The sequence below is a fragment of the Gekko japonicus genome, unplaced genomic scaffold (assembly GCF_001447785.1).
Source record: "Gekko japonicus isolate JY-2015 unplaced genomic scaffold, Gekko_japonicus_V1.1 scaffold1035, whole genome shotgun sequence".
Taxonomy (NCBI): domain Eukaryota; kingdom Metazoa; phylum Chordata; class Lepidosauria; order Squamata; family Gekkonidae; genus Gekko; species Gekko japonicus.
The window spans coordinates 593,693-605,477 of NW_015168078.1; the positions used below are offsets into that span (position 1 = coordinate 593,693).

At 45.3% G+C, this 11,785-nt stretch overlaps 1 protein-coding gene across 1 annotated transcript in view; it reads left to right on the forward strand.

Annotated features, from left to right (window-relative positions):
• Positions 1-7,701, forward strand: part of TTC7B (tetratricopeptide repeat domain 7B) — a 151,814-nt gene extending 144,113 nt beyond the window's left edge. Inside the window, exon 20 of the mRNA XM_015414663.1 lies at positions 6,810-7,701. Coding sequence (XP_015270149.1) covers positions 6,810-7,031 — 222 coding nt within the window. The 3' untranslated portion in view covers positions 7,032-7,701. The remainder of the gene's footprint in view (positions 1-6,809) is intronic.
• Positions 7,702-11,785: the final 4,084 nt, after the last annotated feature.

Sequence of the window (11,785 nt, forward strand, 5' to 3'; positions counted from 1 at the left end):
ACTCATTAGCATAACTCATTAGCATGTGCCACACAGCCTGACATCACCGGAAGTGTGTCATAAGGCCACACCCACCACTCAGTTAGTCTTAGTCTTAAAGGTTAGTCTTAAAGGTGCTATTTGTTAGTCTTAAAGGTGCTATTTGAACTCTTTGCAGCAACAGACTAACACAGCTAATTCCTCTGAATCTAAACCCACCACTCAGGCTCCACCCCCAAAATCTCCAAGGTATTGCCAACTCAGAGCTGGCGAGCCTATCTGATGGCACATGTGGGGGAAAACAAGCAAAGCACCCATGTCAGGTAAAAAGGATAGAAGTTCAACACAATTTTATCTATTTTCAGTAACTGGTTTGTTGAGAGAAAAGCAACAACAAGCACATCAGTGAAGACCTAGTACCAGAGTGCCAAAAAGGAAAGCTGTTTGGTAATAGATGAAGTACAAAATATGTAGCTATTCACATTCCAGTTACCAGGAGTGTTCCCTCTAAGCTGAGTTAGTGTGAGCTAGCTCACAGCTTTTAAGCCTCTGGCTCACATATTTTTCTCTTCACTCAGGAAGGAGGGCTCCAGAGGCAAACTAACTGATGCAGTAGCCAAATCACTCGCTCACAGCTTTAATGCCAGTGGCTCACAAAGTAGAAATTTTGCTCACAAGACTCCACCGCTTAGAGGGAGCGCTGGTCTCATCACCTCCCCCCCTTCCCCAAGCCGTCTTTCTGCTTCCAGGCTCCTTCGACGGGGCGACTCCTGCAAAGGCCAGGCTGCTGGGGGAGGGGGAGAAGCGACGGGGGGGGGATGCACAAGCCCTGCGACTCACACATTTTTGTCTCGGCTGCTGGGGAAGGAGGGCTCCAGAAGAGCAAACTTAATTTATGCAGCACCCCAGTCGCCCGCTCAAAACTTTCATGCCAGCAATTCACAAAGTAGGATTTTTGCTCACCCGACTCCACGGCTTAGAGGGAGCGCTGGGAAGCAGAGGGTGGCCGGAAGCAGGGGGGAAGCCCCGCCCCCCCGCACCTCACCCGGGGGGACGGCGTCCCCTCGCGTCCCCCCCCCAAATGACCCCTGGTAATACCATTTCTAAGGGCACAGACCTGTCCATTGGATGTACACTATAACCCATGCGCAGAGGAGGGTGTAACACATGGCTTTTCTTCTTTGACTTTAGAATAATTGAGTTTGTAATCTGCTTTGAATACTCAAGACAGAGTTGACCCTTTGGGAGTGGTCAGGCTGAATAAGAGTAACTATCTGAAGTGGCTTTGTAGACAGAACTGTTTCCCAGGAATGGATCCTGGTGGTAGATCAGCCTGACTACTCCTGTGTTTGCAGCAAGCCCTCCAGTATCATTTTTAAAAACACAAGGTGATTAAACATCCAATACCCACGGCAACGCTTGTGTATAGGGCATTAATCTGATTTCTTAGTGGGGTCAGTGCACGTGTTATGCCAAGCCATGGCTTTGCACTATGAGAATTAACCCCTCTGCTCCCCCTGTTCCAATGGTTCAATCAGATCTGCTTTAGCACAGTCTATAGTTTGCTGTTAAATCAGAAGCAGGTCACAATTTGGAGCTGGCTTGCAATCCTGCTTTGGACGGGAAGCACAAAGCACAAAGCATAGCTTTCTGGTTTGGATGTAAAGCCAGCTATATGTTTACGCAAAACCAGAAAACACTAATTGACTCCAGATGTGCAAGAGAAGGAACACAGAGCTCATTCTGTTAGCACCTAACCATGGTTTGGTAGTCCTTGCCGCTAACGCCATTTACTGCCTTAGCAGCAGGTTTTTGCCTCATAAAGTTGCATGTGTGTACATTTTTGTCCTGCCATTCCTCCAAGGCAATGCCAGGGAGGTATACATAGTCTTCCCTTCTTCCATCACAACAGCCCTGTGAGGTAGACTGGGCCGAGAGAGAGTGACTGGCCCAAGGTCACCCAGTGAGCTTTATGGCAGAGGGGGGATTTGAATTTGGGTCTCCAGGACCAAACAGTCTAATTCGACAGTCTAAACACTACATCACACCAGCTCACCTTAACATATGGTGCAGTAAGAACCCTTCATTCTGTCTGTGGCTGTTTGATATGGGAAGTGAATGATAAAAATTTATGTTCTTTTAAAATGCTAAAAAGTTATTTGATTAATGGCAACCAGAGTCCAGGTGACTGGTGTACTTTTGGAGGTAATTGTTGTTGTTCAGTCGCACAGTCGAGTCCGACTCTTCGCGACCCCATGGACAATCTCCCGCCAGGCTCTCCTATCTTCCGCCGTCCTCCGAAGTTGACTCAATTTCATGTTCGTTGCATCGATGACACTGTCTAACCATCTCATCCTTTGCCGTCCCCGTCTATAATAGCTACTGCTAAAAGAGGTCATTTGAAATGTAGTATCACTTGAGCTATGAAAACGAGAATTTTGAAGCGATCACTGTGGCTATATTCTGAAGCTTAGATAAAATGTATTGATGGTTTAACTGCAGCTGCTGGCTGAAACAAAATTATCTGGCTCCTTTAAAGACACACTTTGTGTAAACATGTTTAGCCCACTGAAAGTACATTCTGCCTATTCAGAAAGATAAACAGAATGGGAAATGTCATCTCTATGGGGATTTTCTCAGCTTGTTCTGTGTGTAAAGAGGCATTCAGGTAGTAATTAATTTGGATATATATTTACAGAGGTAAATAATGTAGCTTTATAGTTGTGGTTCTTATCATTTGTGGTTCTGTTTGCTGTCTCAGAGAGGTTAATTCTCTTCCTTGTAACTGGAAACAGAAAGAATCCTCAGTGGACTCCGGTGTCTCCTGCTCCCAGTTCCTAAAGCTTGGAGGAATTTTAAAAGCTTGTCTTTCCTACATTTAGTAAGCCCTTTCCTCTTTACATTGTGTTTTGAAGAGTGTCCTTCCACTTACCGCAAAGGATCACCTAACAATTGATTTTGCCTAGCACATAATTGAAAATGTGCATTTTCATGTGCCAAGCTAGACATGATGGTGTGTGGGGTGGTGGTGATCCACATGTGCCCAACACATTTAAAGGGTGGGTGGATTTGGGATTGGGTTTGTTTGTTTTTAACAAAAGCAGGGCATGAGACTAAGGGGCGCCTCTTCTCCCCTTCTTGTGGTACTTTGCTACATTCTGTCACTTTAAGGACTTTTAGATTTTAGCTAAGCTGTATGGAAGGCTGAAAGCACCAAAGTACAGCAAGTTAAGCAGAGGAAACAGCAGCGTTTAGCTCCCCTTGCTTGCATGTTATTCTCACAATACAAGAACTCATGGGCACTCAATGAAATTGCTGAGCAGTCAGGTTAGAACGGATAAAAGGAAGTACTTCTTCACCCAAAGAGTGATTAACGGATGGAATTCACTGCCCCAGGAGGTGGTGGCAGCTACAAGCACGGACAGCTTCAAGCGGGAATTAGATAAGCATATGGAGCAGAAGTTCATCAGTGGCTATTAGCCACAAAAGGTATAGATAGGGGCTCTCAAGTGGGGCAAGTGATGCACTGTATTCTTGGTGCTTGGGGGGGGGTCAACCGTAGAAGGGCTTCTAGTGTCCTGGCCCCACTGCTGGACCTCCTGATGGCACCTGGCATTTTTGGCCACTGTGTGACACAGAGTTTTGGACTGGATGGGCCATTGGCCTGATCCAACATTGGCTTCTCGTGTGTGTGTGTGTGTGTGTGTGTGTGTGTGTGTGTGTGTGTGTGAAGGTAAGTGGAAGGTAAGTCAACATTGGTCAGCATTTGGATGGGATAATTTCCGGGGGGGGAGGGGTTGCCATTAAGTCGCAGTTGACTTATTCTGACCCCGCAGGGTTTTCAAGGCCAGAGACATTCAGGGTTGGTTTGCCATCGCCTTCCTCTGCAGAGCAACCCTGGTACTCCTTGGTAGCATCCCATCCAAATACTGACCAATGTTGACCCTGCTTAGCTTCTGAGATCTGACAAGGTCAGGCTAGCTTGGGTTATCCAGGTCATGGCTTTTATTTATATCAATCAACAATTATACAAGTGGATACATTCCACCTATTGGTACAAATAAACAGATTGGGAAATGCCATCTCCGTGTGGGGTTAGTTTGATCTGATAATTGCACATGAATATCACTCCAGTGTTTCTGTGTTGAAGTACACATTGTTTATAGTAGCAAATGTTAAGGGGGGGGAAGTCTGCCTTTCTGCTAAGGTCTTTTTATTAGTCCTCCTTGGGTATATGGAGCAGCAGGGAATGAATGCAAGCTTTAGTTATGCACATACATATGGAACAGCTATGTGGGAACACCTGATAACCTTAGGTAGCTGTGTGCATGTGTGTGGTAACAGTGGTGCCATCCATTCCTGCTCTGGCTAAAATGAGATTGAGCACATGACTGTGACCTCTACTGAGCCTGACCATTTCTCTGGCAGAGTCAGCATGGTCTACCATGACTGGCATCAGCTCCCCAAGATCTCTGGCACAGATCTTTCACATCACCTACTACCTGATCATTTAACTGGTGGAGGTATTGGTGACTGAACCTGGGGCTTCCTGCATGCAAACCACTGAGCCATGGCCCCACCTCCAAGCTTGTCCCAGAACATCGAGTACAAACAAGCATGTGCCGGCTCTGAGTGTGTTTGCTTTTTAAATTTCAGAGCTGCTTCCTGAAGCCACAGCATTTTTAACTAACAGAATTCTAGGTTCTTGACACATGCAAATAAAATCAGTGTCCTGGTTTTTGTATCCTTCATGAGCAGTTGGATGGGAGCCATTTTCATGCACTGAGTCACATGGGGCTCAAGGCTATGTGTCATTCAGGCCACTGTGTGGGTTGGGGGAATTGCTTCGATCTTTCCCACTGTCTGACTTGTAGAGCATCCCACGTCGGAAATCCAAGTCATCATTCAGACAGTCTCCACTGATGTCGGGATCGAGGCACACGCTTGACTTGCAGGGAAGCCATGGCTTGTATTAAACTAATGGTTTTACAGCTGCCAGCTATGTGCACATATTTTTTACTCACTTTCAAATGGCTGGCTTATAAAAAGCCACTCACCTTGTTGCCTGTGGCAATGAGAATTATTCCCAGACCACCAGGCTGGGAAGTTGTTAAGAAAGCTGGTTCTCTTCCCCCATCTCTTTCTCCCTGTGTGCTCAGGTGGGCTAGTAATCTTAGTGGAGTGATCGGTAAGATTGTTTGTAGGTGTAAATGCTAGTGGGAGCCCTAACGTCAACGCCTTTCTCCCTGTTGGAAGGCTCTTTCCTGAAACGGCTGCCTCACATGACATCTTTTTAAAATCAAAAATGAGACCGCAGCACCTTCACAGCGGAAAATGCATTAGACTGTTGGAAACGAGTTCTGCTTCCACTTGCGGCTTTGCCTCTCTGAAAGCACGATCTTTGCTTCTCCCAGGCCCCTATGAAGCTCTTGACAGCTAAGTTGCTTATAAGTGGGATAATATAGTAGACTTAACAGTGTGCTTACAGTGGAGTATAATGCTCCTGCCAAGAAAGAATTAACATGTTATCTCCAGGAACACACGTTGAAGCCTGCAATCCCCCCCTTTTTAAAAACACATAGTGGTGTTCTCTGCAGCAAGAATGGGCCCAGGTTTGTAAAATCACTTTGGTGAACTTGAGAAGCTTGTTGCTATTCCACGTTTAAGCCTCATCTCAGGTTGCCGTTGCTCGTTAAGGTCCTGTGATGAAGGCATTCCTAGACGAATGCAGTCCATCTTCACTAAGCTAGAAGCAGAGGTCATTTCGGGGGGATCACGGGGGGTCGCAGTTCCCCCGGGTGAGGTACGGGGGCGGGGCACATGACGAAGCCCCGCCCCCTGCTTCCGGCCGCCCCGCTTCCGGCCCTCCTTCGGCCAGGAGGAGGCAGGAGAAGAGGGAGGGTAAGTTGATCAAGAGAGAGATCTTGGAGTTGTAGTAGATAACTCACTGAAAATGTCGAGACAGTGTGTGACTGCAATAAAGAAGGCCAATGCTATGCTGGGGATTATTAGGAAGGGTATTGTAAACAGATCAGCCAATATCATAATGCCGCTATATAAATCAATGGTGCGACCTCATCTGGAATACTGTGTGCAATTCTGGTCACCACACCTTAAAAAGGATATTATAGCTTTGGAAAAAGTGCAGAAAAGAGCAACTCAAATGATAAAAGGGTTGGAAGACTTTCCCTATGAGGAAAGGTTAAGGCGCTTAGGGCTCTTTAGCTTGGAGAAACAACGACTGAGGGGTGACATGATTGAGGTTTATAAGATTATGCATGGGAAAGAGCAGGTAGAGAAAGAGGTACTTTTCTCCCTTTCTCACAATACAAGAACTCGTGGGCACTCCATGAAATTGCTGAGCGGTCGGGTTAGAACGGATAAAAGGAAGTACTTCTTCACCCAAAGAGTGATTAACACTTGGAATTCACTGCCACAGGAAGTGGTGGCAGCTACAAGCATGGACGGCTTCAAAAGGGAATTAGATAAGCATATGGAGCAGGGATCCATCAGTGGCTATTAGCCACTAGGTATAGATAGGGACTCTGGGGCAAGTGATGCTCTGTCTTCTTGGTGCTTGGGGGGGTCAACAGTGGGAGGGCTTCTAATGTCCTGTCCCCACTGGTGGACCTCCTGATGGCACTGGTATTTCTGGCCACTGTGGGATACAGAGTGTTGGACTGGATGGGCCTTTGGCCTGATCCAACATTGGCATCTCTTATGTTCTTATGTTCTTATTCTGTGCCATGTGTTTTCCACTGTTGCCGTTAGATTTGTGACGGCCATCTCCTTTCACCTCTTTCTGCTTCTCTCCTTTCTGCCCTTTGCAGGCTCTAATTCTTCACCAGCTCGGAAGGTACAGCTTGGCTGAGAAGATCCTGAGAGATGCAGTCCAGGTGAATTCAACAGCCCATGAGGTTTGGAATGGCCTCGGCGTGGTTCTGCAGGCTCAGGGCAATGACGACGCAGCCACAGAATGTTTCCTGACAGCGCTGGAGCTCGAAGCCAGCAGTCCCGTTGTCCCTTTTACCATCATCCCCCGGGTCCTCTGAAAGGCTTGCCTGGCAAACCAATGATTCATCGTGCTTCCGCTGATTGTGAGAATGTTAGGAAGCATTAGGCGTAAAGCTGTCCTCCAGACTCCAAGGGGCAGATCTTCAGGCTGAGAGGTCACGCAGCCAAGCAGGCAAAGCTGTTCATTACTGCGGGGATTCTGACATATGGAAGCTACAGCGTGTTAAATGTTCGCATGAAGAAAAGTGACTAACCAAAAGGAGGGGGGGGGAATACACACAGCAAACCACCACTTGTTTCTCGCCTACACCTTTGCCCCCGTCGTAGTTTTAAGACCCGATGCTATTGTTCAAATGGGTATTGTGCCATATTTTGTTAGGTGACATCTGAGTGTTATGTAAAACTCTAAATAGAATTGAACACCAAATGTTGGAATAATAGAATTCAAGTTAAAATTCAGTGGCACAGCAGCCTATTTTTAGCCAAGCCTGTCAAAGACCTGTTCTCTTCTTGTCGCTGAACCTCTCTGGGCCCAAAATTTAAAAAAAAAAATGTGAAGTTTGCCGTTTCCATCTCTACCGTAGTCCAGGCCAGCAAATGAACTGAAAGGTTTATGTTTTTAGTTGTTTATAACTGTGACGTGTAGCTAGTTATTGCCTTTATTTAGAAGAAAGATGTGAACAAGAATATTTATATTTTACCAATGTATGCCTGTTTAAAAGAAAAGAAAATATTAGTTATTTAAGTTTAACTTTTTTATGTGAATTCAGAGTTTATTTATCAATGGAAATATGTAAAAAGATGCTTCAGATGGAATATTTACCGACATTCCTTATGCATTATACACCCACTTGGCTCAATGAGAAGATTATGTTAATAATAAAATGATTTTTGAATTGATATGGTGCCTGCATGCTCTTTTAATAGGTGGATGGGGGCCTTGGCCTCTATGCCCTGTTGTTGGCCATCCAGAGGAACTGGTTGGCCATTGTGTGATACAGGATATTGGAGTAGATGGACTCCTGGTCTGAACCTGCAGGGCTCTTCTTATGTTCTTAGAATGCCTTCCAGCCTCTTCCAAAAATTGAAGTTCACAGTAAGAATTCCTGATGGGTATTTTCCCCTCCACAGTTTCTATCACTAGTAATCTGTAATATTTGGAGAAGGCAGTACGTATATTTCTCTCATGCTTTGGGGGCAGCAATCACTGATATCGATGAGAATATTCATACCATCAATTTGGCCATGTCTCTTTGCAGTATGATCCACCCTGGGAAAAGCGGCTAGACAAAATAACTGTCGTAATAGGTGATTTAACTACCCACACATTGATTGGGTCTGTTATAAAATAATCAAAATGTATTTAAAATACTCAGAGTATCAATGGATCTTGCGCTATTGGAAAGAGATTTCTTTGCATTTAAAAACCTTTATTTCTAAGGGTAAAAGGTATACAGGATACCTACAAAATAACAAACTCCTAAGAGCTACATTTCTAAGCTGCTTACAGTTCAAATCATAGTTATACACTACACACAGATAATGGAGAATCTGTCCTTCTCGACCCCTAGAAAGGAAGTCACCTGAAAACAAACAACCAATCTGTATCACAACTTTTCCCAGGCTAATCCCCCCATTGGCTCTGTGCCAGGTTTCCCTTCCAGGTCAGTCTAACTAATAGCAATACTAGGTAAACAAGTTAACCCTATAATGACTGCATTGTCAGACCTTGTAAACACACCATTTCCAACAGGGTTAATATATGTTCAGGTCGTAGCAATGACTGTGCTACGGAGCAGATGGTCACAGAACCTACCAGGGGAGGGGCAATCCTGGATTTGGTCCTAAGTAATGCCCAAGAGCTGGTGAGAGATATAAAAGTGACTGTACCGCTTGGAAACAGTGACCATAATGTTATTGAGTTCAACATTTGTATAAATAGGGAGTTGCCCAAAAAGACCGACACAACCATTTTTAACTTTAAAAGGGGTAACTTCTCTGAAATGAGGGGACATGTGAGGAGGAAACTGAAAAATAGAAAGGGTGAAAAACATTGGGGAAGCTTGAAGACTACAGTCCTCGAAGCTCAGATAAAATATATACCACAGGTTAGGGAAATATGTATAGAAACAGGCCTGCATGGTTAACAAATAAAGTAATGGAAGCTGTGAAAGGTAAGAAGGATTCCTTTAAGCAGTAGAAAGCTAGTCTCAGATTGATAAAAGGGAACATAGGCTGTGGGAAATAAATTGCAAGCCTGTGATCAAGCAGACAAAAAGGGAATATGAGGAGCATATTGCAAAAAACATAAAGAACAGGGCTATTTTTGGGCAGGAACGCACAGGAACAGAGTTCCGGCTGGCTTCCGAGTTGGCCACACCCACTACAGCCAAAACCTCTGCATGTATGGCTACAGAGGGAAGGCCTGGAGAGCAACCCCCCTGGTGAATCTGAGGCGGGCAGGCTATGGGGGGCCCTGGAAGCCAGTTTGGTGTAGTGGTTAAGTGCACGGACTCTAATCTGGGAGAACCGGGTTTAATTCCCCACTCCTCCACTTGCACCTGGCTGGATGACCTTGGGCAAGCTGTAGTTCTGATAAGAGCTGTTCTTGAAAAAGAGCAGTTTCTGTCAGAGCTCTCTCAGCCCCATCTACCTCACAGGGTGTCTGTTGTGGGGAGGGGAAGGGAAAGGAGTTTGTAAGCCACTCTGAGACACCTTTGGGTAGTGAAGGGCAGGGTATAAATCCAATCTCCTCTTCTTCTTCTGCTGGAAGGATCGGGGAGGCATTAAAATGCTTCCCCGGCCTGTCCAAGGGCCGGCTTGCCTAGGCTCCCCGCAGCGGCCCAGGCAAGCCAAGGGAAGGCATGGGGTTGTGGCCTAATATGCTAATGCGCTGTGCTGTCAGGGGTGTGGCCTAATATGCTATTGAGTTTCCTGCTGTTGGGTGTGGCCTATTATGCTAATGAGTGCCTGCTGACTGCTGAACTTTTTCTAGGAAAAAAGCCCTGATAAAGACCAACAGGAAACCAGCCAGGGAAGCAGTGGGGCCCTTGGAAGACCAAGGGGTAAAAGGAGTACTGAAGGATGATAGGGAAATGGCTAAGAAGCTGAATGCATTTTTTTTCCCTCTGTCTTCATTGTGAAAGAGGAGAAGTGCTTGCCTGCTCCAGAACCGCTGATTTCGGGAGGGGTGTTGAAAAACCTGAGTCAGATTGAGGTGATGAAAGAGAAGGTCCAACAACTGATAGGCAACTTTTTATTTTCAAGTTCAAAACCTTTATTGGCATAGATCATAATCATACAGTCGCCATTCAGTTAATGGATTTGACACACAGCTTCCTCATTATAAGGCAGTTACAGAACTTGGCAACCGCTTCAATAACCACTATATTTTGTGAAGCCAATAAATGGATAGGCAACTTAAAAACTGATAAATCACCAGGCCCAGATGGCATACATCTGAGAGTTCTGAAAGAACTCAAATGTGAACTTGTGGATCTCCTGACAAAAATATGTAATCTTTCCTTAAAATCTGCCTCCGTTCCTGAGGACTGGAAAGTAGCTAATCTCACCCCCATCTTTAAAAAGGGTTCCAGAGGAGATCTGGGAAATTACAGGCCAGTCAGTCCGATGTCAATACTGGGTAAATTGGTGGACACCATTATTAAGGAAAGAATTATTAGGCACATTGATGAACAAAAACTATTGAGACAGACTCAGCATGGGTTCTGTAAGGGAAGATCTTGTCTCCCTAACCTGTTAGTGTTCTTTGAGGGGGCGAACAAACATGTGGATAGGGGGGACCCAATAGATGTTGTTTACTTTGACTTCCAGAAAGCTTTTGATAAAGTTCCTCATCAAAGGCTCCTAAGTAAGGTCAATAGTTATAGGATAAAAGGACAAGTCCTCTTGTGGATCAAAAACTGGCTAATAAATAGCAAATAGAGTGAGTATAAATGGGTAATTTTCACAGTGGAGGGTGGTAAGCAGTGGGGTACCGCAGGACTCAGTACTGGGTCCAGTGCTTTTAACTTGTTCATTAATTATTTGGAGTTGGAAGTAAGCAGTAAAGGGGCTAAATTTGCAGATGACACTAAATTGTTCAGGGTGGTGAAAACCAGGGAGGATTGTGAGGCACTCCAAGGGGATCTGTCGAGGATGGGCAAGTGGGCATCAACATGGCAAATGGGGTTCAATATGGCCAAGTGCAAAGTGATGCACATTGGGGCCAAAAATCCTAACTATAAATACACGATGGGGTCCGAACTGGCAGAGACTGACCAAGAGAGAGATCTTGGAGTCATAGTAGATAACTCAATGAAATTGTTGAGACAGTGTGCAACAGCAGTAAAAAAGGCCAACACTGTGCTGGCGATTATTAGGAAGGAAATTGAAAATAAATCAGCCAGTATCATAATGCCCCTGTATAGATCAATGGTGCAACCATTATATCTACTACTGTGGCCAGGACTCTCGTAGAAAAAATAGTGTGGCCTTTATAGTCAACAAGAGAGTGCAAAAGTCAACCCTGACTGTTCCCTGGAAGGCCAGATAATGAAACTGAAGCTCAAATACTTTGGCCACCAAATGAGAAGGGAGCACTCACTGGAGAAGACCCTGATGCTGGGAAAGATGGAAGGTCAAAGAAGATGGGGACGGCAAAGGATGAGATGGTTAGACAGTGTCATAGATGCAACGAACATGAAATTGAGCAAACTTCAGAGGACGGCGGAAGACAGGAGGGCCTGGCGAGATCTTGTCCATGGGGTCGCGAAGAGTCGGACTCAACTGT